Source organism: Dipteris shenzhenensis, chromosome 17 (assembly GCF_047967505.1).
Source record: "Dipteris shenzhenensis isolate YYH24624 ecotype China chromosome 17, Dip_SZ_1.0, whole genome shotgun sequence".
Classification (NCBI taxonomy): Eukaryota; Viridiplantae; Streptophyta; class Polypodiopsida; order Gleicheniales; family Dipteridaceae; genus Dipteris; species Dipteris shenzhenensis.
The window spans coordinates 7,413,304-7,437,086 of record NC_141612.1 but is presented as its reverse complement, the minus strand read 5'-3'; the positions used below and the strand labels follow the sequence as shown (position 1 = coordinate 7,437,086).

At 45.8% G+C, this 23,783-nt stretch overlaps 1 protein-coding gene across 1 annotated transcript in view; it reads right to left on the bottom strand.

Moving 5' to 3' along the window:
• The window catches only part of LOC147891616 (uncharacterized), a 33,307-nt gene extending 11,107 nt beyond the window's left edge, over positions 1-22,200 (bottom strand). The window contains exons 1-3 of the mRNA XM_087388605.1: positions 20,923-22,200; positions 13,485-13,887; positions 13,131-13,327 (exon numbers count right to left, since the gene is read on the bottom strand). Of these exons, the coding sequence (XP_087244731.1) occupies positions 13,131-13,327; positions 13,485-13,887; positions 20,923-21,398 (1,076 nt within the window). The 5' untranslated portion in view covers positions 21,399-22,200. The remainder of the gene's footprint in view (positions 1-13,130; positions 13,328-13,484; positions 13,888-20,922) is intronic.
• Positions 22,201-23,783: the final 1,583 nt, after the last annotated feature.

The window sequence follows — 23,783 nt, the reverse complement described above, 5'->3', positions numbered from 1 at the left end:
TTGATTCACTTTCATCTTGGGCAAATTGTTGGGTTTGGTGTTTGTGCCAGCTCCTGACAGTAAAGAGTTTCTTCCAAAATTCTCTATCAGACAATTCGCCTTCTTTTCTCTGCTAGCTAGAGTATCCCCAGGAGGGCAGCAAAGGTTTGGTACTAGTGACAACATGTGAGATCTGTGTGGCTGAGATGGGCTGCTAGTAACAACTTTGGGCTGTGTGCAAACCTTGTGTGTCTGAGGGATTGATGCTTGGACAGCCAAGAATAGAGGTTTAATAAACCAGAAGAAAAGAAAGCCTTGATGGAAGCTCATAAATGCTTTCATTGCAAAGAAGGTGGCCATCAAGCTAGAAAAAATGCACAAAGCGTAAGAGAAAGGAGCCTACTCATGATAGGGTGAGCAAAAAGGTGAGCAGAAAGGTGAGCAAGAAGTGCAAGCCCACTACCAGATCGAAACTTACTGTGGTTAGTGAACAAATGGGGATGCCACAAAGCTATGCCGACATGGGGCAAAGAATGAGATCAAATGTCTTTGATTGTCTTTGACCCAAGGCTCGAGCGAATTATATTTCTCCAGGCTTGTGTACCAGTCGCTCCCCTCATTGGAAAGCTTTAGTTACACGCTCAAAGCTATACGAATACTGAAGAATTCCGTATCATGCCTCTAGATGGTTGTGATGTATTGTTGGATATGCCGTGGTGCCATCATGTTCGGGCTGTTGTAGACACTTTTAATACAAAGATTACTCTAACGCACAAGGGCAAGAATCATGAATTGAAGGATGAGAATTTCGAATAAATCTATGACCAGCTATATGATGGACAGAGACATGAGCACTATACTCTCAACAATGGTTTTCTTACGATGCATGGTCGCCTTTGTGTCACAAAGCCGTTGAGGCCTAAGGTTATTACTGAAAGTCATGCTCCACCATATGCGAGGCATGGAGGTGTTGATGCCACAGTGAAAGCAATCAAGCATTTCTTTTATTGGCCGGCTTTGAGATGGGATGTTGAGGCTTATGTCAAGACATGCATCATTTACCAGAAGGTCAAGTATGACGGGCAAAAGACACTAGGACTGCTACAGCCGCTGCCTATTTTTGATAGACCGTAGGAGAGCATTGACATGGATTTCATTTTTATCTCCTCACCGGAATGAAATGGGCCTTTTTACTAAAGTCCACATACCATCATGTCCCGTCGGTGTTTGAGGAAGAAAATTACAGCAGATCAAATGGCAAAGTTGTTCCATACATAATATATTCAAATACCATGGAATGCCCCGGTCTATTGTTACTGACAGAGGTCCACGCATGACGAGTTTATTCTGGAGAGGACTCTTTGAAAGTATGGACACTCTACTTCTTTTCATCCATAGACAGATGGGCAATCTGAAGAAGCAAATTCGCTGTCCTTGAACTTTTGAAATGTTATGTCTTAGATCATTCAAGCAAAATGGGAGCAGCATCTGCCACTGGTAGGATTTGCTTATAAACAATACAGTGCATACTTCCATAGGTAAGGCTCCATTTGAAATTAAGGAAGGCGGGAGGAAAGTCCCACCCATTTTGCATACAAAGGATACAACCTTTGAGGCAGACAAGTATGTGGAGAATTTGGATGAGGCATATAAGAAGGTCAAATTAGCTCTCCAGAGGACTCAGGAAAAGCAAAAGAAAGCCGCTGATAAGCACCGCCGTGAATTGGTATTTGCCGGGGGTAATTGGGTTCTTTTGTGTTTCCAGAAAGCAAGGCTGAGTGGGTCCGCCACTAGCAGCAATGCCAGATGTGGAGCAGCCCAAGATTGTTGATGAGGTCGAGGTAGTTGAGCCTGAGCAGATCTCGCTTCATCGGTTCAAGACAATCCACAACCCTTGTATGCATTAAAATTCAAGCACTATGGCTCCCACGAGGCACCATGGGTGGAAGAGGATTTACCCCCGACCTCTCATAGCATACAGGCAGGCCTTTTCCACACCCTAGTTCCAGTTTCAACAGAAGGGAATGTCACCGGCATCTGCAGCCCATGGCCATGTTGCCTATGGCCAGCGCAGCAGCCACGTCAGCTGCCACACAAATAAGACAATCACGCAGACAGGCCAACGATGCAGGCAACCGTGCAGGGCCACTTAATCAGTGCAGGTCAGCGCTGAGTCAACGCCCCGTGACAGTTAGAGGTGCAGACAACAGGTCGGTGCAGGTCAGGCAGCAGCATAGACTAGTCAATGGGTCTGCCCAGGTGGGTCGGCTAAGTTAGGGCCCAAGGGTGCCTATAAAAGGCAGCCCCTTGGCCCTCATTCTTCATCCACTCCTACAGGCTCCAGTCTTCAGCCAACAGCAGTCTCCAGAGTTTGGATCAGGGCAGGAGAGTCTACAGCAACCCAGCAACCCCTTCTAGCACTCATTCAACTAGTCTTTAGCCCAGTACAGCAACAAATAGGGTTTGCCCTCAGTTCGAGATCTACAATGAGGGTATCCTCCCTCTATACAGTAGTCTCTATTCTCTTTTGCAGTGAGGGTTCTCCCTCCATATATTACTTATTCTTCCAGTTGTGTTCAGCCCTTTGGATAGACAGATATTTAGTTATTATTTCCTCTTGGGAGGCCCACTATACATTCCTCCCTCCGATAATCACACACACTCCACAATTCCACTTATGTTTTGAGTGCATTATTCTATCAATTCAGATAGTAGTGAGCAGGAGAGACAGTGAGTTAGGCTATCTCCTTGTTACGATTCGGTTGAGATGCGACAGCACAAAGAGGCACTATTGTGACAAATCAAACAGCAGCAAGAGGTGAATGCGCCGCAGGAGGTTGAGACCAAGCACAGCAACATGTCACCGACTTTTATGCATTTGAGTCTTTTCCAAGACATAGTGGGGTGGAGAAGGATGAGCTAGCTGACATGAGATCAGTGTGGATCAGCCAGGAGAGAAGACACATGTAGAGACCACACACAACACAAAGAGTGACCAAAGCAGGCACAATCAAGGTCGAGTCCATCTCAGCTCTCCTCAGAGGAGACCGCCAGAGATGAGGCGTCACTCTCAACATAGCCCACCCTTTGCTTTAGCCCATTGAGGCTTGTATGAGTTCCTTCTCTTGTTGTACTTTGTCTCATAGGCCCATGAGGCCTCCCAAGGATATTCATCTCTCTCCGACACAGAGTGGGCTCAAGTGGAGAGATTGCAGGTTCTCCTACTCTCACGAATGATACACAGCAAGCCATCTGTCCCTCATCAAATCATCCAAGCTGAGTTCGAACTTTGGGGCATCTCCTCTGTAGTTAGATGCGGCATTCCAGACTATCACTTATCTCTACCGAGTGCACGCATACGCCTCATGTACGACAGGGCAACACAAGCTACCTTGGTTGGCACTAGCATCTTCTATGGCACTAGCAGCTCAGAGTGATCAAAGATGTTGGTACGCACGCACATGCGGGTGGTTTGAGAGATTGGCTTTCATATAGACAGGCTGCCACCCTTCCAGTATAGCATTGACGCTCCATTAGTCCCGTTTCGGAGCAACGAGTTCAACCCAATCATCCGGGAGGATCTCCTATAGCTACACACATTTAGGACCTAGCTAGCACAAGCAGAGCTCCCTATGAAGCCCAGCTTCTATCGGGACCACTGCTTGCACATCTCAACAGAGGGTTTCATCATTCCACCAGGATACACCCAAATCCACCTCCACATTCACTCAAGATTGCCCTTGGACAGTTATGTGTGTCATCGCACCGGCTTCGTATCAAGAGCGGTCGTACAGAGGGGATACCCAAGGAGAGTCGCATCTGCACATTGTGTGAGCGCCATGAGGTGGAGTCAGAGGAGCACTTTCTTTTCCGTTGTCTGGTCTACTATGAGATTCGTGGACAATACCATTGCCTTTTCAGAGACGGGTTCGAGGGCCTCTCCAAACTCCTCCTATACCCAGACCAGAGATGTCTGGCATCTTTTATTCACGAGGCGGTCCGGCATATCAGATCGAGGACACATGAGCAAGGGACCGTGCCCGGCCCATCCCAGAGTATGATCACACAGTTCTTTCAAGCAAAGCATTTTGCTGTCACGATCAACAGGAGAGACAGAGACCCTGAGACCGAGACACGACACACTAGGCAAAGGACAAATGCACTGATCACATTCACTGACATCTCTCTCTTCAGGCCTAGGATGCAGCTGACCGAGGTTAAAGTGGCACTCGTCAGACGTCGAGTAGTGGCCATGAGGACACAACAGGTTACTCATCTAGATAGCAGACAGCGATCCATTACTGGCTTCCTACCTGCACTACCTAGTCCACCATTGGGTGTATCTTGATGTTCTATATGCCTATTGTATTGTATTGGATCAGACTATGTCTCCACATGAGGATGATGATGCCAAGATGGTTGCTTAGGTTTTTGGTGGACATGTACTATGATATCACTAACTATGTCTACACAGTTTTCTAGCATGCTCGCTTAGCAGCTCTACCCTTTTGCTCACTTGTATCAAGTTTTTCTTCAATCTCATAGACCCATCTGTCTTTAGCAGACTTTAAAAAACTCTCTCTCTCTCTCTCTCTCTCTCTCGCGCGCGCGCACCCCACCTCTTATTTGATGTGACATATAATCCTATCCTACTCTCCCTCCTTCCTCCTCCTGCTGGCCTACCTACTTGACACATCCCCGCACTCCTGAAACCTCTAATCTGCAAAACCAACACACACCACGTGAGAAACTAAGCAGGCTGCTCACCACCCAACCATGACATCTACGGGATGTGATCCCGAATCAAGAGATGTCCCCTCCGAGCCACGAGCTGAGCTACTGGCACGAACTCCCAATCAGATCCAAACCAGCCTGGTGTCCCATACCACCAGGTGGCGCTGTGAAGCCCTGGATCTGCCACTGGGCCTTGGGCTACGCTAAGATGCAGGCGCGCGTCCGCGACTCAATCCAAGAGCAGACCTGGCACCTGGGAACGAAACTTGCTCCCAACTGCACACTGAGAACTGAACCCCCTGGGCCCCTTTTATAGACTCAAGCCCCGAGCGCCAAAAATAGCGAAGACCTATAAATAGTTCGTACCCTTGCCACTCAACCCGAGAATCAAGCCTGCCTAGCTCTAAGCCTCCCCAAGCTAACCTGAGCTAGTCCTGTGTACCTAGTACACGTCAGATACCAATCCGTGCACATGACATACTCCCCCTCCTCTAAGAACTCACTCCTGAGTTCGCTAAAAAACCTGGAAATGTTCTCTGGAGGTTTTGTAATGTCTCCCATGTTGCATCCTCCTCAACACGATTCTTCCACTTGATCTTGTATTCCGTGATAGTTCTATTTCGAATCTGTCTTTCACAAAATTCAAGAATACTCTCAGGTTCGTGAGGAATAAAAGTCAAATCTATAACTTCTATTATCTCGTGAGGAGAAACAAGTTGATCATCTGCACCCAATACTTCTTTCAGTCTACTAACATGAAAGACTGGATGGACTTTAACATCAAGAGGCAATTCTAGTCGATATGCAACTGGTCCAATTCTTTTAATGACCTTGAATGGACCACAGTATCTTGGGGATAATTTCGGAACCAAACCAGTAGTTAGGCTCTTGCATTCCTTCGGAATTCGCAAATATACCATCGTTCCTTCAGAGAACTCTCTAGGTGAACGATGTCTATTAGCATAAAATCTGTCCCGATCTTGGGCACTTCTAATAGACTCCTTGGCAACCTGCAACATTTCCTGCATATCTAGCAAGAAGTTCTTAGCAGCATCATTTTGAATTCCTTTTAATCCAACCATAACTGGTGACTTAGGTTGAAACCCGTACATAAGCATAAAAGGACTGTAACCAGTACTAGAATGCTTTGCACTGTTATAAGCAAATTCAATCATAGGTAGATAATCTTCCCATGAAGACTGTCTCTTAGATACATATGCCCGAAGCATGTCTTCAACCAACTGGTTGACCTTCTCTGTACTGCCATCGGATTGTGCATGATCCGAGGAACTCATACTTAGAGTAGTTTCTAACTTCTCAAAAACAAGTGTCAAAAAGGTACTTGTAAACTTTGAGTCCCTGTCACTGACTATGTCAGACGGCAAACCATACAACTTAAACAAGTGGTCCACAAACTCGTGAGCCAACTGAACAGCTGAAATAGTTGTTCTAGTAGGTAAAAACCTAGCCATTTTTGTCAAACGGTCAACTATGACCCAAATGGAGTCATGACCCTTGCGCGTTCGAGGCAAACCAGTAATAAAATCCATGGAAATACTTTCCCATTTATTACCTGGAATCTGTAATGGCTGTAATAAGCCCGCGCTTCTAAGGCGTTCTGCCTTAGTAACCTGACAAACCCGGCAACCTACTACATAGTTCTTTATAAATGCACGCATCTTAGGCCAATAAAAGGTATGCTTCACAAGAGACAGAGTCCTATGTATACCTGGATGTCCAACACTAGGAGCATCATGACACTCCCAGAGAATCTTGGATTTAAGATCCGGAACATCTGGCACACAAATCTTTTCATTCCGGAACAGCAAGCCGTTCCTAATCATCCACTGACCTCCCACCGCCTGTACCATAGGTGGCACAATCCCTGAGTCCTGGTCAACCATGGAGCTCCCATCCTGGACTCTCTGCCAATAAGAACTGAAATGACTATCAGTTGCGTATAGCCCTCTCAAGGATTGAAATAGGTCTGAGGATATTTCCGTAAATGACAAAGCATTTACAAACTTAACTCGACTTAAGGCATCCGCCACACTATTCAACGAACCCTTACGATAACGTATTTCAAAATCAAAATCTTGCATTAATTCTGCCCATCTAGCTTTCCGTCCCCTCAATTCTGATCCATCACACACAGAAAACTTCAAGGTTTCAAAAGCCTGGTTCATTGCATCATTCCAAGGGATCGGCTGAGTAGACCTGCGTCCACAGCCTTTCAATATGTTTGTCAGGGGTGCCGTGATATGTGAATAATCACGCACAGATTTCCGAAGAAATACCGTAAATCCTAGGAAAGAACGAAGTTGTTTCACAGTCTGAGGGATAGGCCATTCTAAAACCTTCTGGATACGATCCAGATCAATGCTAATACCTTCAGAAGAAATCTTGTGTCCTAAGTAAATGATCTCCTTCATAAAGAAGTCACATTTACTCATCTTGGCATAGAGCTTATGCTGTCTTAGAATAACTAAGACAATCCGGAGGTGTCCTATGTGATCCTCAAGTGTTCGACTATATACCAAGATGTCATCTAAGAACACTACAACAAATTTGCCCAGAAAATCCCTGAACAAATCATTCATCATCTGCTGAAAAGTAGCAGGAGCATTGGTCAAACCAAAAGGTAATACGAGGAACTCGCAATGACCATATCTAGTTCGGAATGCGGTCCTATCTATGTGTTTAGCATAGATACGGATTTGATGATAACCCGTACGCAAATCAATCTTAGTGAAATACTTCGCTCCGGCCAAACAGTCTATCAAATCATCGGAACGAGGGAGAGGGTATCGATTCTTAATTGTCACTTTATTTAATCGTTTATAATCGATACACATTCTCCAGGAAGAATCTTTCTTCTTTCTTAAGAGGACAGGTGCACCCCAAGGTGATTTACTTGGGCGTATATAGCCCATATTCAGGTAATCCTAAAGCTGTAAAGCTAACTCATCCTCCTCTACCCGACTCATCCTATAAGGTGGTACACTGATAGGTTGAGCCCCTGGGACTAAGTCTATGCGATGATCTACTGCCCGTTCTGGAGGTAAACCTTCCGGCAGTTGAGCTGGGAATACGTCCTTAAAACTATCTAACAACATTCTCAATTCACGGTGTTCAAACACACTTAATTCATTCTTGTTAATAACAGAAACAACAAATGAAGAAAGCGGAATCAAAACACACAGATAGACATCATAATGAGAAGTGTTTAATATATTCCGAAGCTGCATCGCAGATACAATAGGTCCCTGAGAAGAGGGAATTTTATCACACTGAATACAAAATTGGGTGTCCTTATCTACAAAAGAAAGCGTATGCTCCGTCCATCCGATCTGAATATTGTGGGTTTTAAACCACTCTATTCCGATCAACAAGTCTACATGCTCCAGATGCATAACATAACATGTAAGAGCTCCCGTGTAGGCTTGAATCCGGATAGGAAGCGCTTCAACCTTGCGATCCCAAAACTGTTTCCCGGCTGGAAGCTGCACCTCATAGGTGTGGTCGCTAGGTACTGTGGACAGCCCCATCTTCTGCACAAATTTGTAATTAACAAAATTGTGAGAGCTGCCCGGATCAAAGAGAATGTGAACCTGTTGGTCCATAACTTCTCCATAAACTCGGAAACGATCATGGGAACCAAACAACGAAGTATTGAAAGTACAATTACAAGAGAGTGGACAGGTAATGATATTTACTGAAATACCTGTCATCGCGACTTGGTTCGCTCCCTTGGCTGCGGTACGTGGACCCGCCTGGAGTTTCGGTCCAAGCACCAACTTTTGGTTCTTGCGCTTTGGACACTCATTCTTTGTGTGGCCCCGCTCCTCGCAATAGAAGCATCGTCCTTCTTTCTTGAGCCTCAAAGTGCGAAGGAAACGGCTTTTTTGGAGGCGTTGTCCGTAGACTTCGTCTCCCCAGTACCAGTCGTATGCTGAAAGAACTTACGTTTGTTCTTTCCACTCGTTTCGGAAACTGTAGTTGCTTTGGCACCAGCCATGGTATCATCATATATGCGCGCATAATTCATGGCCTCCTGCAACGTTGTGCATTTGTTGTTCTTTATCTGCAACTTGTAGGAATCTGGCAAACCATCCACGAAGAAACCTAACAAGGTCACTGGATCCATCTTAGTGGCCCTGGTTTGCAGATCCCGAAATCTTTGAAGATAAACTTCAAAGGTCAAGTTTAATTTTGACATATCGAGGGCTTTGAGCTTGCCAACGATATCGTAATCATCCTCCTCCTTCAGGAACTCCTTCCTAAAGACCCCTTCAAAATCTGTCCATGTATCGGGCTTAGGCTGGAGTTCCTTCCACCATAGCAATGCTTTACCTGACATGAATCCCGCTGCAAGCTGGATCTTCTTCTCATCTGGGTAGGGGTGGAACTAAAAGTGTACCTGCCACTTGTGTAACCAAGTGTCAACTACCTCCTTCGTTCTAGACTTTTGATCGCCCGGAAAAGGGTCTGGAGTTATATTCGGGCCTAGCACTGAAGCCATGGCATCCACATGCGTGAGTGCCTGTACAGTGCTAGCCAAAAGGGTGAGGGTTGCTTGAATCCCCTGGAGTTGTTGTGTCAACCCCGTTTGATTTGCATTGACCTGCTCGAATTTTCCATATAGAGCAGTCGTAAATTCACTGAAGGCCTTTTTTGTTATCAGGTCATCATAGAGACCCCGATCCTCCTCTCCCACAGGAGTGTAATCCAAATCCTTCTCTCCCATGGTGAACTCGGGATTTGCAGAATCAGACATAACTGGAATCTGATCTGAATAAAAACTGAGAGAAATAACTGACTGAACCGAAGCGAAAAGGAGAATGGAGCAGAGGAAAACCGTCCCAAGAGAAGCTGACGGAAGGAGATGCTGGAAACTGGCGAACCCGAAAGCCCACGAATCCCGAAATCTCGCTAAACCCGCTGCCGGATGCAACGTACGAAATCTTGCAACGTACGGACTGCTGACGTGGCTGTACGGTCTGCTGACGTGGCTGTACGGCTGCTGACGCAGTCCGTACGTCGGCTAACGTAAGCCGTACGACTGCTGACGCAGTCCGTACAACAGCGGACAAAGGCCATACAGCAGCTGACGTGGCTGTACGACGACTGGCGCAGATTACTGGCGATGCAGGTACGGCTGACGCAGGGCTGGCGCATATGTACGGCAAGCTGACGCAGGCACCGTACGGATGGCTGGCGCAGGGCTGGCACGCTACTCGATGGCGCAGCTAGGCTCTTTGCAAGGCTATGGGTGGGCTGGTACCCTGCCCCATCTATATAGGGAGCAGGGCAGCCTTATTAGGAAGCCTTGCTTCCAAAAAAGGCTGACCCCCCCCAGCTTTGGAGGGGGTGCTTTTTTCGAAAAAAGCACCCTCCACACAGGCTGGTCACACCCTGCTCGCAGCTCTATGCGCCTATCCCTGCACCCGCCAGATTCCGTACAGTCTTGACGTCACCTCTCCACCTCCCTCGCAGCCCTTTTCCATCTCTTTCCTACTTCTTTGCTCTCTCTCCTTCTTCCTACAGCCTTCTCTCACAGGCCCCTTCAGGAATTTCGAAATCTCTCCCTCCTTTCTTCTTCCTATTCCTAACATCTGTCCACCCCTGCCAACCCAGGAACCCAGCAGAAAACGCAGCAACAAATTTCGAATTTTAGGGCATACCAGGAGGAAAAATTCATCAAAAATTCCCGCATCAGAAGTTCCTACCTCAGGAGTTGGCTCTGATACCAACTGACACATCCCCGCACTCCTGAAACCTCTGATCTGCAAAACCAACACACACCACGTGAGAAACTGAGCAGGCTGCTCACCACCCAACCATGACATCTACGGGATGTGATCCCGAATCAGGAGATGTCCCCTCCGAGCCACGAGCTGAGCTACTGGCACGAACTCCCAATCAGATCCAAACCAGCCTGGTGTCCCATACCACCAGGTGGCGCTGTGAAGCCCTGGATCTGCCACTGGGCCTTGGGCTACGCTAAGATGCAGGCGCGCGTCCGCAACTCAATCCAGGAACAGACCTGGCACCTGGGAACGAAACTTGCTCCCAACTGCACACTGAGAACTGAACCCCCTGGGCCCCTTTTATAGACTCGGGCCCCGAGCGCCAAAAATAGCGAAGACCTATAAATAGTTCGTACCCTTGCCACTCAACCCGAGAATCAAGCCTGCCTAGCTCTAAGCCTCCCTAGGCTAACCTGAGCTAGTCCTGTGTACCTAGTACACGTCAGATACCAATCCGTGCACATGACACTACTCTCTCTCTCTCTCTCTCTCTCTCTCTCCGCCTAGCCCACCTAGCCCGCCTAGCACTCCCTTCCTTCTCGACTAGATTGTGGGACTCCAACGCCGCCAACAACAAACGAAAGCAGCACCACCACCAGCAAAATAGTGTCACCGCCAGCAGCAAGGTCGGGTCGAGTCAGTCTAGGTCACAGGACAGCCAGCACCAGTTTGCGGGTACCAGCAGTCTTCAGTGCCAAGGCAAGGGATAGTTCAAAGATGGAAAACAAGGGGAAACAGGAAACAATACAAGAAGTATTGCAAATACACAATGAAGCAGCAACGCACGACAGTTGGTAACCAAGGTGTAAGACATGATTACCACTCAGCTCAAGTCAATGAAACATGATATTACAGAAACAATGGACAATAAAATTAACACATGCGACATGTATGGAGACGTACAAGAAAAGGAAAAAAGAGCTGCTTATATCCTAAGTCTACCCATAGGAAGACTGCCTGAGGGCTAGGATGATGGGAGCACAACAGAAAAAATTGACCATATTACAGAAGCGATCCCTTAGACTGAGTGGGACTTAGAAGATATAGTTTTTGTCGTCCAGCAGCAGGCACAAGCCAAATTAGTTCTTAATGACAAGATGGCAAGCACCAAGATTCTCAAGTAAACCATTAAGATGAGAGATACCAAGATATGGATCTTGGAGGAGCTCGCTCCAACTCAGCTCAAGATGAGCCACAAAATTGACCAAAGTGAAGGACGCTCAGAAAGAAGGAAAATGGGCTGTTTACAGAGATGGAAAAGCACTAATCAGAGACTTCAAATCTAAACCCAAATACTCTCAATGTTGAACTGATGTAAATGCAGGCTGATTATCTTTTATAGCAAAGATGCAACACGCACTTCCAAAAGACTCTCAATCTTTAACTGATGTTGGTATTCATCCCCTTTTGGTTTGCATTTTGTCTCAGGCCCGTGAAACCTCCTATTATGTAAATATCTCTCTCTCTCTAGGGCATAGCAGGGTGGAGGAGGAGGAGCTAGCTGATATTCGGGTAGTCTGGATCACCAAGACCACCCATGACACGGAGAGCGACTAGAGCACACTCCATTGAGGTGGCCTATCACAGCTTTCCTCACCCGAGATGAGGGCTCACTCTGAACATAGCCTAGTGGGTTCAAAGATCGAAGAGACGGCGCCCTCCCCTGCCACCACAGCATGAGACAACCCCACAAATGCAGATCTGACATATTTCCCCCGCTCACAGACGAGCCACCACGGTGCTGGGCTTTGGTTTCTGAGTCCCAGCTCTCAGCCTACTTCAATTAGTATTTGATTTATACTTGATTTTTGCTCGAGCTATTGAGCTCTTTAGATCAGCATAGCACTCACCAAGGGTCCTAGCACGCCCTTTGCTACAGCCCATTGAGGCTTGTATGAGTTTTTCCTTTTTGGTGTACTTTATACTTTGTCCCATAGGCCCGCAAGAGGCCTGCGAGGCCTCCCACTAATGTTAATGCATCTCTCTCTCTCTCTCTCTCTCTCTCTCTCTCTCTCTCTCTCGGGACCGCCCGAGCCGAGGTGTCACTCTTGATATGACTCACTGGATATAGAGATCAGGGAGACCACGCCTCCTGCCACAGCAAGAGACGACACAACAGATACAAATACAAGATATCCCATCAGAGAGACACAATGTCACCTGGTTATGTATCTTGTGTACTACTTCCTAGTTTTGTGAGTTTTGAGTATTTGAGCTTATTAGTATAGCACTCATCAAGGGCCCTATAGTGAGCCCTTTGCCTCAGCCCACTGCGGCTTGTGTTACTCTTTGATTGTATTTTGTCTCATAGGCTCGCAAGGCCAGGCCTCCAAAGACGTCTCTCCTCTCTCTCTCTCTCTCTCTCTCTCTCTCTCTCTCACACTCTCACGTGCACGCGCAAAAGGTAAGTCCAGCACGAAGCCTCACAAATTAATGATTCTACCCAACAAACCTAACCAATTGAAATAGTCCCGTGACTCATCCTCCAGAATGATACACTAACAAAGTCCTAGTAAGATCAGAATAACATGCAATTACGCTATGGTGAGCAAGAAGTTAATATATATCTAATCACTTTGTCCTGACCAAGAAGTTTGGAATCCATACCTGAGGCCTTGTACTATATGCTCTGGAAAAAATGTAACCTCAAGCACACATAAGTATCTCATAGACTCTATGGCTCCCACAAGTGCTGATATTTCACTAGTCTCAGCCTCCAAACATAAACTTTTCGGCTTATTGAGGCATACACTTTCAATGGATCCTCCAATCAATAAGAATTCCAACATGGGGCATGTAATGCCCTGCCAAGAATCAGATTCATTAGAAATTTTAAACAAATGCCTGTTATCCTCACGCGGATACACAGTGTTTCAATGCTTTTAAATATAGAGACCAAGAAAGACAGACAAAACCATAATTAAAGCGAGTCCCTTCACACTCAAAGTGGCATGTACTGACCACAGCAGTAAGCTCATGGGCACCAAGGCTTCCACAGTTGTGAAGAGCAAGAATACGGATTCCTGAACCTGAAATGACAGCACCAAGCACTGCGCAACTGTCAATAGCAAGACTGCTTCTGGGATCTGCATTGTAAGCACCAACAGGTTTCACCACAGCCCCTTCTTCATTTGCAGTTTGATATATTTGAAAGTCTTGTACCTCCAATAATGGAGGGTCCCTTGGAAGGTCCAGCCTGTCAAGATGGCTTAATAGAATACACTGCAGACGAGATCCATCAGCTGCAGCTGCAGCAAGTAGATTTCCTGCAGCCGCAGGACCAAGACCAAAGCACCGCTGGAGGCTAAGAGTTCGAGGTCCTGACCTCACAGACACTGCTAATGCATCTGCTACAGCTGAAGTTCTGCACCACATATATGTACCACATTACAACACAGAAGACTGCACTTGCATATTATTTACAAAATGTAACACTGTGCATGCTTCATATTTAAATGGCAACAACAGGAGAAAATGAACATCAGAAAAGAGCTACAATACACAGGGCTACGTCAATTTAAAATGGTGACGCCCACCTTGGGACCTTTTGTTAGATTTCTTTTCAGGTGAAAAGACTATAGATGAAAGGCTACTAAGTCCAGACAGTTCCAAACATGAGGGCCAGCAACAACCAGTGCAAAAGGAGCAGCAATTCAGGGCATCCACTATCAACACTCATAAGAATATGGACTATCTACATAAAACCACTTTAGTTCTGCAGAATTCAAAACCAAAAGACCATGCGAACTGCAACACAGAAAAACAAAGAACACAAGAACATACCATACAGGCCCAGACATCACAACTGACCACTGCACAATTATCATCACTTCCGGCTCCAAAACTAAGGGACCGTATAGGCCAATACCATTTAAAAAGTAAAAGACCTGGTCCAACAGGTCTATCTCCACATATTCAAGGGCAGTTCTATCCAAAGACTGAAGAGAAACTTCACTGCAGGGGCACCAAAGAACAAAGGGGCCTCTACTCAGATTGTTACCAAGTTGTAAATACTCCAAGTCAAAGTTCCAGTTAACCATTTATTTCATCATAGTTATAGAGTTCTCCATTTATTGATTAAATAGTTTTTCTCTAATTGGTCAAAGTATTGACTTCGGTCAAAGATACTTAACCCCGGTTAAGTAGGCCTAACTTTGGTTAGGGAGACTTGGCTTAGGCCAATTGAGAGTTAATTGCGGTTAACCAAAGAACCACAGAGCTGACTACAGTTAGAGAGCGTTGGTTTCACCAGCAAAGCTTGGCTCTAGCCAAGGAGGGTTGACTTTGGTCAATCAAGATATTCCCGACTCCGGTCGGAGAGTCTTCATTTTAATTAAGGCACCTCGACCTATGGTCAAAGCCCCTTAAATACGGTCAAGAGGGTTGACCTCGGTCAACCAAAGTATATGTTATGTGCGCACATGTGTTTCGTGCGGACGCCCACAGTGACTAGGACTAGTCTAAAGTTTACTTTGCATGCAAAAGCGCTATCAATTAATGGGTCCCATGGCTATGCATATTGAATTAATTCTTGCAGGTACCAAGGGGGGTTGAAAACCCAAGTGCTATGGAGCTTAGCATGCAATCAGGAGGTGCCCACGTGATCACGTGCTACGAAGGCTCTAGAGTTTGCCCTTTGAGGCATGTAACTAAGTTTCAGTCTAGGATTATGACATGTGGCATGTTGCCAAGAAAGTGAACTGAGCCTTTTGTCAATCTACTCACGTAAGATTTTTGGGAGCAACCTGTGCGCTGAATTTTTGTACTCAGATTCTCTCAAGTTATAAAGACCTTCGGGGGGTCCGGCCTGCCTATTGTCCTGAGCCGTTGACAAGAACTGCCAAAGAGAGTCCTGTTGACAGAGACGCTGATCATTGATGTGGCAACCTGACATGGCACTAACATGCAGCAGGTGATGGCATGTGGCAAAGACACGTGGAATGCTGACATGGCAGTACAAGAACAATGTTCATGTGGCTAACTGTAGATGCTGACGTGGCAGAGTAACTATAGTGCTAAAGTGGCAGCTAACCAAACCATAGTCGTTGGCTAGACCACAGTTGCTGACTAACTAGATCACAAGCTAACCAAACCCTGGTTAGTCTAACTAGCCTGCAGTCTGTTTTCCCAAAAAACGAAAAGGCTCCTACCTGTCAGTTCTCATCTGTGTTAGAAAGCTGACTGTCAATAATTACCTGTCAGAAAACAGAAGAATGTCAGAGAAATTGTAGAGAAATAATGAAATTTGCATGCCTCTTTGAAATGAGAAAGGAAAGTCAAATCCATTCTTGAGGCCTGTTGCAATAACCAAAGAGGGGCAACACAGCAGATAAGGTCTAAGTCACATGCCTTGAGGTGACAGCCAGCTGCTCATACAAATCTAGAATAAGCTATGGAGCAATACACCTGTTGTTGAGGGGATTTCCAGCTTCGACATAAAGGATTGTGTGCATTGTTATCATACCTTTTGTGTGAAGGTTTACAAGTCTCAAGTCAAGTTTCTTCACAATACCATGCTCATTCAAACCATGAGGGGATATCAAGAGTGTCACGAGGGTGTGAGTTTTGATGCTCACATGTGGCCTTGACCCCGGTAATTAAATGGCGAGGTCACGGGATGTGGGTGTGCAAGTTTCCCCTAGGCAATTGTGCTTTGGGGGCAACTAAAAGGTTTAGGGCCAAAAAGGGGCCCAAAAACCTTAGGCCTTTCAAGTTGGACATTGGTAGGCTTGTAAAGAGGCCCCACTAGAGGGGGCCTAGGGGCAAATGAAGCCCTTGGGGGCAACCCAAGGCATGGGCTGCCACGTGGCAAGCCCATGCAGGCCCCTTTTGGAAAGGAAGCCCAAGGAAGACCTTGGGTAAGAGTTTGGACCAAAAAGGATGGCGGGGGGGACAGAATCACGTAACGGAGGTCTTATGAAGGTTGGCGCCTCCACGGAGAGAAGGCATATAGTCCCTACGGCGGTACTGGAGGAGCAATTAATGCTGCTGGTATGGTGACATACGTACGGGTAGGTACGGCATCCTAAGCGTAGGCTGGTACGGGTTGCAAGTACGAGCTAGTACGGGCTGTGTACGGGGCCTTAATCGCTGTTGGTACGAACTGTGTACTAGGCCTTAATCGCTGCTGGTACAGGCTGTGCACTGAGCCTTAATTGCTGCTTGTACGGACTATGTACGGAGCTCTCAGCGCCGTTGGGATTTGTACGGATGGTCACTGAACTGTACGGTCAGGTACGACAGTACGGGGTAGGAGTTCTTGTACGGTGATCCACGTGCTGCTGTACGGGCTGTGGTACAAAGCATCTGCAGCCTCCACTACGAGTTGCTCACGGGTGAGTGAATGCCTACTATAAGCAAATGAGTAAGGGCAGGCTGGTTGTTCCTTTGGGCGGCTTGCAAGTACGATGTTGATAGGTTGGCTGTTGCCTCGGGCTGTATACTCATGGCTGGGCAGTATTAAATGCCAACTACCCGAGAGTGGGCAAAGTAATGACCAGCATAGTACATGCTTGGTAAGAAGAATGCACACTAAGGTTATGCTTGGGGGTCATGCTGGCCAATGAGCAGTGGGCTGTGTTTTTCAAGAATCTTGCTTGGTAGGGTGATCACAATGTATGCTCACTGATATTGTTTGTGCTTCGCACCGGGGGCAGTTCAATGATGCTTTCACCCATTGTTTGGGTATTCCATTGAGTCACTGGACACTTTTGATTGTCTGGGGAGCGTGTGGCCTTGTTTGGGCTGCTAGAAGGCACTCTCAGGTTAAATGCAGGTGTTTGCACTGAGTATGGATGCCTACGCAGGGCTAATGTGTTGTGATACTGATGCCTCGGAGTTAGAGAAGAGCATTGAATGCGTGTGAGTTGGTACTCACTGTGTAATCTCTTTGTGGCACTCTTCAATTAATAAAGAAATAACGAAAGGGGCGCCAAGGCTTTGGGGCCAGTCTGTGGAGCGCTCTAGCTCCCCCTTTCTGTCTGTGGAGTGTTTGCTGAGTATTTTATTGTCAAGGCTTTTGTTTGGTTAGTGTTCTACCACCCTCTTGTTAGCCTGGAGGCTGGTTTCAAAGAGGGTATGCAAACTAACAAGGAGAGTTTTTACAGATTCCTCAGCTAGTAGAGGCTAGAAGGGATCCTTGTTTTGCAGATTGGTACAAACCTCTTGCAGAGGAAAGGTCAGAGAAAGCTCCCTCTAAAGCAACCCAGAAGGAGTTTGGCAGGAAGATATCCCTGACTACAGCTCTTATTCTTCCCTCAGAGGAAGAGTAAGAAGCATCATTATGAGGACAACAAAAAGGAGATAGAAAAGAAGAGAGTTCACATTCCAGAAAGAAGAAGGCCACACATCACCACAGCTCTTCAAGTTCTTCTTCCTCTTCTTCCAATTCCACCTCTTCATCTTCATCTTCGTCTTCTTCTTATGGGTCATCGAAACCTAAGTCTAAGAAGAAGAGGACATCCAAGGGAAAGCATGCACCTAAGAAAGCAAAGACTAAGGAATTCAAAGAAGGTGGGAAGTCTGTCAGATTTACTACTTTTAAGGGGCAAATTATGGTCATACAGAGAAAGCTATGCAGTTTGTAAGGCAGTTTGATGCAGCTTTTGGCACATAAAATTTTTCTGATTCTTCGAAACTATGCATGGTCAGTTTGCATCAGACAGGGACAGCCAGTGCATGGTGGAGTGCACTGACCATAGATGGTTCTGCTCCAAAGAATTGGAAGGACTTCAAAAAGACCTTTTATAAACAGTTTATGCCTAAACAATTCAGACTCACATGCATCAGATGCAAACAAGGGTAGTGCCTTAGCTAACCTTGTTTACAGAAGATTAGTCTTTTTTTATTTGCACTTATGATGCCACGTGTGATGCCAACCATGATGTTGCCTCATTGGAAGCTCTTGGTCTTTTGAAGTGAATTGATTGAGATTGGGAGTGGCAGTAAGATCATGTCCTTCTTTGCAGGGAAAGTTTAAATACGGATGATGGGGACACAGTGGAGACTTCTAATCAAAAGTTTTGGGATGCATATCTGCAGATTGCACCCTTTAAAAAGGTCCCTAAGAAGACCTAGATAAGGAAGTGTAGGGCTGTAATCCAAAGATACAGGCTGCAGTGAATACCCAGCATCATAAAGGCGTACTGAACATTATGCATGCAACCTCTGTGGCAAGTTTGATGCACATGGAGGATCCCACTACAGTGCCGTCTCTATATGCAGAGACAGCAGAGAATACGCTGCGCTTTACCTTTATGTACAAACTCAAGTATTCTTTCAGGAAGAGATAACTTCACTGCCTTACTATGAAACCATGGCATTCCCAAAACTACATCATGATGTTTAAGAGGGAAAATGAAGAAATCCTCCTAATCTACGTAACTTTGTACATGGACACGGAGATTCCCAATCAAGGGAGTAACAGGCACAGGGCCCCATGGAACATCTGATCGGCATCTAGGGCCTTGCCCAACTCTTCAGGCTTTATTCCCAGCCTCCAAGGTAAGTCTTCTGAAATGAAATTGTCTGTAACCCCTGGATCAAACAATGTGAGTGCTTGCTGGTCTCCTATCTTGCCCCAAGAAAGCAACAACTCTCTACTCTGGCCAAGACATTAGGAATTCCACATGCCACTGTCCTTGTTAACTAATAAAAGTGGCTGAAAATGATGGAATGTGGCTGTAAATGGTATGAATGCTAAGACAGTTACGGTTGCTGCCCTTTACTTAACTGAAGGCTAGTTTCAACAAAGGATGACCAGAGCATGCATGATAGAGGTCCAGCCCATCGCTGCTCTACTTAGAGGAGACCGACCGACCCAAGGTGTCACCCTTGATGTCGCCCACCGTGTACACAGATCCTGGAGACCATGCCCCCGAGAGACAGCTCGACAGCTAGAGTTACACGACATCTAGAGTGCATGTTTTGAGTTTTGAGTTTATGAGATCATTAGCTTAGCTTAGCACTCAACAAGGGCCTTAGCAATCCCTTTGCTGCCCATGGCAGGGCTTGTATGAGTTATTCTGCTGATTGTACTTTGTCTCATAGGCCCGTGAGGCCTAGGCCTCGCGGGCCTATGGGACAAAGTACAAAGTACACTAAAAAGAAAAAAACTCATACAAGCCTCAGTGGGCTAGAGCAAAGGGCGCAGTAGGGCCCTTGCTGAGTGCTGAGAGAGAGAGAGAGAGAGAGAGAGAGGAGTATTAACGTCTTCGAGCACAACCCGCCGGAGAGCCACCGCAATGCCGGCTTTCGGCTTCCAAGCCTCAGCTTTCAATTCGCATTTGAGTTTTGTTTGAGCTCTTTCACTCTTTAGCTTTAGCTTAGCATAGCACTCAACAAGGGCCCTAGCGCACTCTTCGCTTCAGCCCTTTGAGGCTTGTATGAGTTATTTTCGCTTGGTTACTTTATCCCAGGACCCATAGGCCCAGGAGGCCTCCCACGGACATTAATATATTTCCTCTCTCTCTCTCTCTCTCTCTCTCTCTCTCTCGATCATGGGTGGTCGGTGAGGTAGAGACCAGAGCTAGCGACACAATACACTAGGCAAAGGACCGACACACATATCATGCTTGGGGGCATCCCATCCATGTTCAGGACCAGAGCACAATTGACACGGGTTGCCGTGGCTCTTGTTAGACACAAAGCCATTGCCAGGAGGCCACGATGAACCACATCCACAGATAACCGTCAGCATTCCATCTCTAAACTCGTGCCAATACAGCCCCACCCACCATCAAACACATCATGATCTCCCCTTTTGGGGCCTCCCACTTATGTATTCGATGTATCTGACCAGAGTTGGCATTGGATCTGTTGATATGATGATGATAATGATGATGATGATGATGTTATGACAACGTAGTACTTAGTATTTAGCATGAGCTCCACCCTTTCAGCTTATTGTATCAAGTTTCTCACAGACTCATAGACCCATCAGTCTTCCGAAGACTTTAAAAAACTCTCTCTCTCTCTCTCTCTCTCTCTCTCCTAAATTATCATAAGCCTCTTGCAAACTTACAAGCAGTTTGATACATCATGTATCGAATAATTCAAAAGTTTAAGGAATGCAAAACTAGAGAGGAATAAAAATCTTAGACTTTGAACCATATGCAAAGCAACGATTTCAGTCCAAGCACTAGTCTCAAGAACTTACACAAAATGGTGTGCATAAAAATTTACAAAGCCTCCGCTTGCTTCCTTTTCCGGGAAATCCTAGTTACTGAAACGATTGATCAGTCAGAACCTATTTGAACGATGACCATGATTCCCATGCAAAAAAAACAAAACAAAATGCAAATAGAAGACAAGATGTGCACGCTCTATAGCATTGAATCCTACTCGGCAACCTTGGAGAGTACGAAAAAAGGCCTCGAGGTATGGTTAACAACTTGCTTACAATTTTTGGCAGCCATCTAAAACAAGGCACTTCAAACAGCGTAAATCTGCCAAAACTGCAGCTACATCTTCATCGACGATCCAGCATCCTGATAAGTCTAGACCCTCTGTTGCAGGCATTTGACTTCTAATGGTCGACAGTACTCGCCTAGTCCATACTCCAACCGCTGTCAAACTATAATCCCGGTATCGTACTCCATCCTCAGAAGCCCCGTCATCCAACTTTGTCCATGAGACCCTGAAACGATAAGGTACTAACTTTGATATTTCTCTCAACAGCCTGCAGGAGCACGTTATATAAGTGGCTGCAAAGGGGTCTGAAATTCGGGCCAAGATAGAGCTCAAAATTACAAGTGGCAGATCAAAGAGATGGGTGCCTCGATTTTCCTCGGATCTGCAAACCAGAACTTCCATACGGCTTTGTGGTGTCTCTAGTACGCCTCTAGCCATATATCCTTCATCATGTAGCACCGACATATTCGCGTATATTCTACGTCAGAGAGTGTCGTAAAAATTGGGTGACTCGTTCCGTCAATGATGCTGCTGTGGCTGTAGATACAATCGTTTTCTGGAACATGTAACAACAGAAGGATGCACAAGCATAAACTCTTTGCGGGTTCCCGCAGAGAGGGGGCTTAAGACCGCGAGTTTTTGTAAAGGAAAATACCAAATGCGGCAATGTCAAACTCCTGATGTCCATCCACAACCTGTCAAACCCTGCGTTATTGCATCGCCAAGGATTCATCTGACCCGGTTAACTGCTGAATCGCTGGTGATGAAGCAAAGACTATCTAATTTCAATATCCGATTTAAAGGGTAGACTTTCTAAGGCTCTTGATCCTGTCTCTATGGCAAGGGGTGATTTGGCACGAGCTCCCTGTGAGACAGACAGTTCCTTCATGTATGCGCAGCCAATGCAACGAAGATGAGATTCATGAGAAAGAAGAATTCTCCAAAACAAACAACGAGCAGAGGCCGGTTAATCAGGAAACACATTGCGTGAGAAAGGAAACCCAATTTGTCCTCCAACTCTTGACCGCAAAAGAGGGAAGAAAGAGAACCAGAGCAAGAGAGAGACAGAGATATAACTTTTGGTAGAACTTGCGTTGTGCTTTTACACCCACAAATTGTTAATCATCGGCCATCATAGTGCAAACGTGAATGGCCTTGAGGTTCTCACCCCAAAAAAAAAGTGAATGGCCTCCATGGAGGTGAGCGGAAAAGGGGGGAATTGAAGGCTAAGAGAGAACAAGGTGAATGATCATAAGGCCTGCCCAAGATCAAAAAAACTAAAAAGAATACACTCTACATGGTGGGTATGTAGGAAAAAGAGAGAGAGAGAGAGAGAGGGAGGGAGGGAGAGAGAGTAGAGAAAAAGGTGGAGGATTTCAAGGGAAAGAAATAAAAAGTAGAGAGGTGGACCAATCATAAAATTTAGACTTTCACAAAAAGAAATTTCTGAATTTTGGCTCTCACGACCCTTCCCCCCTATACCCTTCAAGGCCAAAAAAGAAGAAGAAGAAGAGAGAGAGAGAGAGAGAGGGGGGGGGGGGGGGGGGGGGGGGGGGGCAAGGGGGAGGAGAAAAAGAGGGATAGAAATAGCAAGATGGAGGACTTCAAGGGATACAGATAGCAAGTGCAACTCGGCCCAATCATTAAAATATATTTTTGTAAAAAATAAAAGCCTGAATCTTTCCCCTTGGGGTAGGCCAAAAAGGCTAGAGCTGAAGCTAGAGAGAGAGAGAGAGAGAGAGAGAGAGAATCTGAGGTCATGTTCCCACGCACGGCAAATGTGCGCACAAAGGTGTTTTGGCCACCGTAAAGGTTCATGCATGGGAGAGCAATCAAAGGTGGTTTAAGTGGCCAATGAGCCTTCGGTATCCAACACATTTTGTTGGCCACCCCAATGGTCAAAGTGCACGAAGCGAATCAAGACTCTCTGTCTTCATTGAACGTCTACCTCTACACCCTGAGTGTCTGCCTTCCTCAATGACTGGCTCTTATGCGTGGCCTGAATGGGCATCTACCTCCTACTCCCTAAGGTGCCCAAACAAGCATCACCACCCCCTTCCACCCAAATATCCCTTTGGCCCACTAGAAGTACAAGTCAACGTTTGAATTGTGGTTTTACCCATTGAAAATACAAATTGTTAATGAGTGGCTATCAAAACATTATGTAGTCAATGCAACAATTTTGACAATAGATTAACTTAAGGAACTTGAAGAGAAGCAAAGTGATTGAGATGAAAGAATACATTTGGCACTTAATCCCATTAAATTCGGCTATCATCAATTATGTAGTAAATGCAACAATTTTGACGATAGATTAAATAAAGGAACTCAAAGAAAAGCAAAGTGATTGAGATACATTTTTGGCACTTAACATCCTCAACTTAGATGTCAAAGATGTCATGATTCTAATAAAAAACAATAAGTCAATTGTACATATTTAGAAAGATTAACTTAAGGAACTCCAAGGAAAGCAAAGTCATTGAGATGAAAGAGCACATTTGGCACTTAATCTCATTAACTTCAATGCCAAAGATGTCATGATTCTAATTATTCAAAAAAGAAGTCAATTGTAGACATGTGGAAAGATTTCATTTTTTTAATAAATACGTCTATAAAGTATGAAAGAACGTCCAAGAGCAGAGCTCAAGGGCATGTAATGCAGGAGAGAGAAACACCGTAATAGGGCAATATCAAGCTTCTAAAAAAGAGCTAGAAAAAGGCAGAGGTTGAGGCTGAAAGTGCCATCTCCATAAAAGACTCTGAGAAGAAAGGGGAGCCACTCAACTCTCTAAGGAAAACAATTCTCCTAATAGAGGCTGCCTAGGATGCTCCCTGCATGCTGCACCAAAT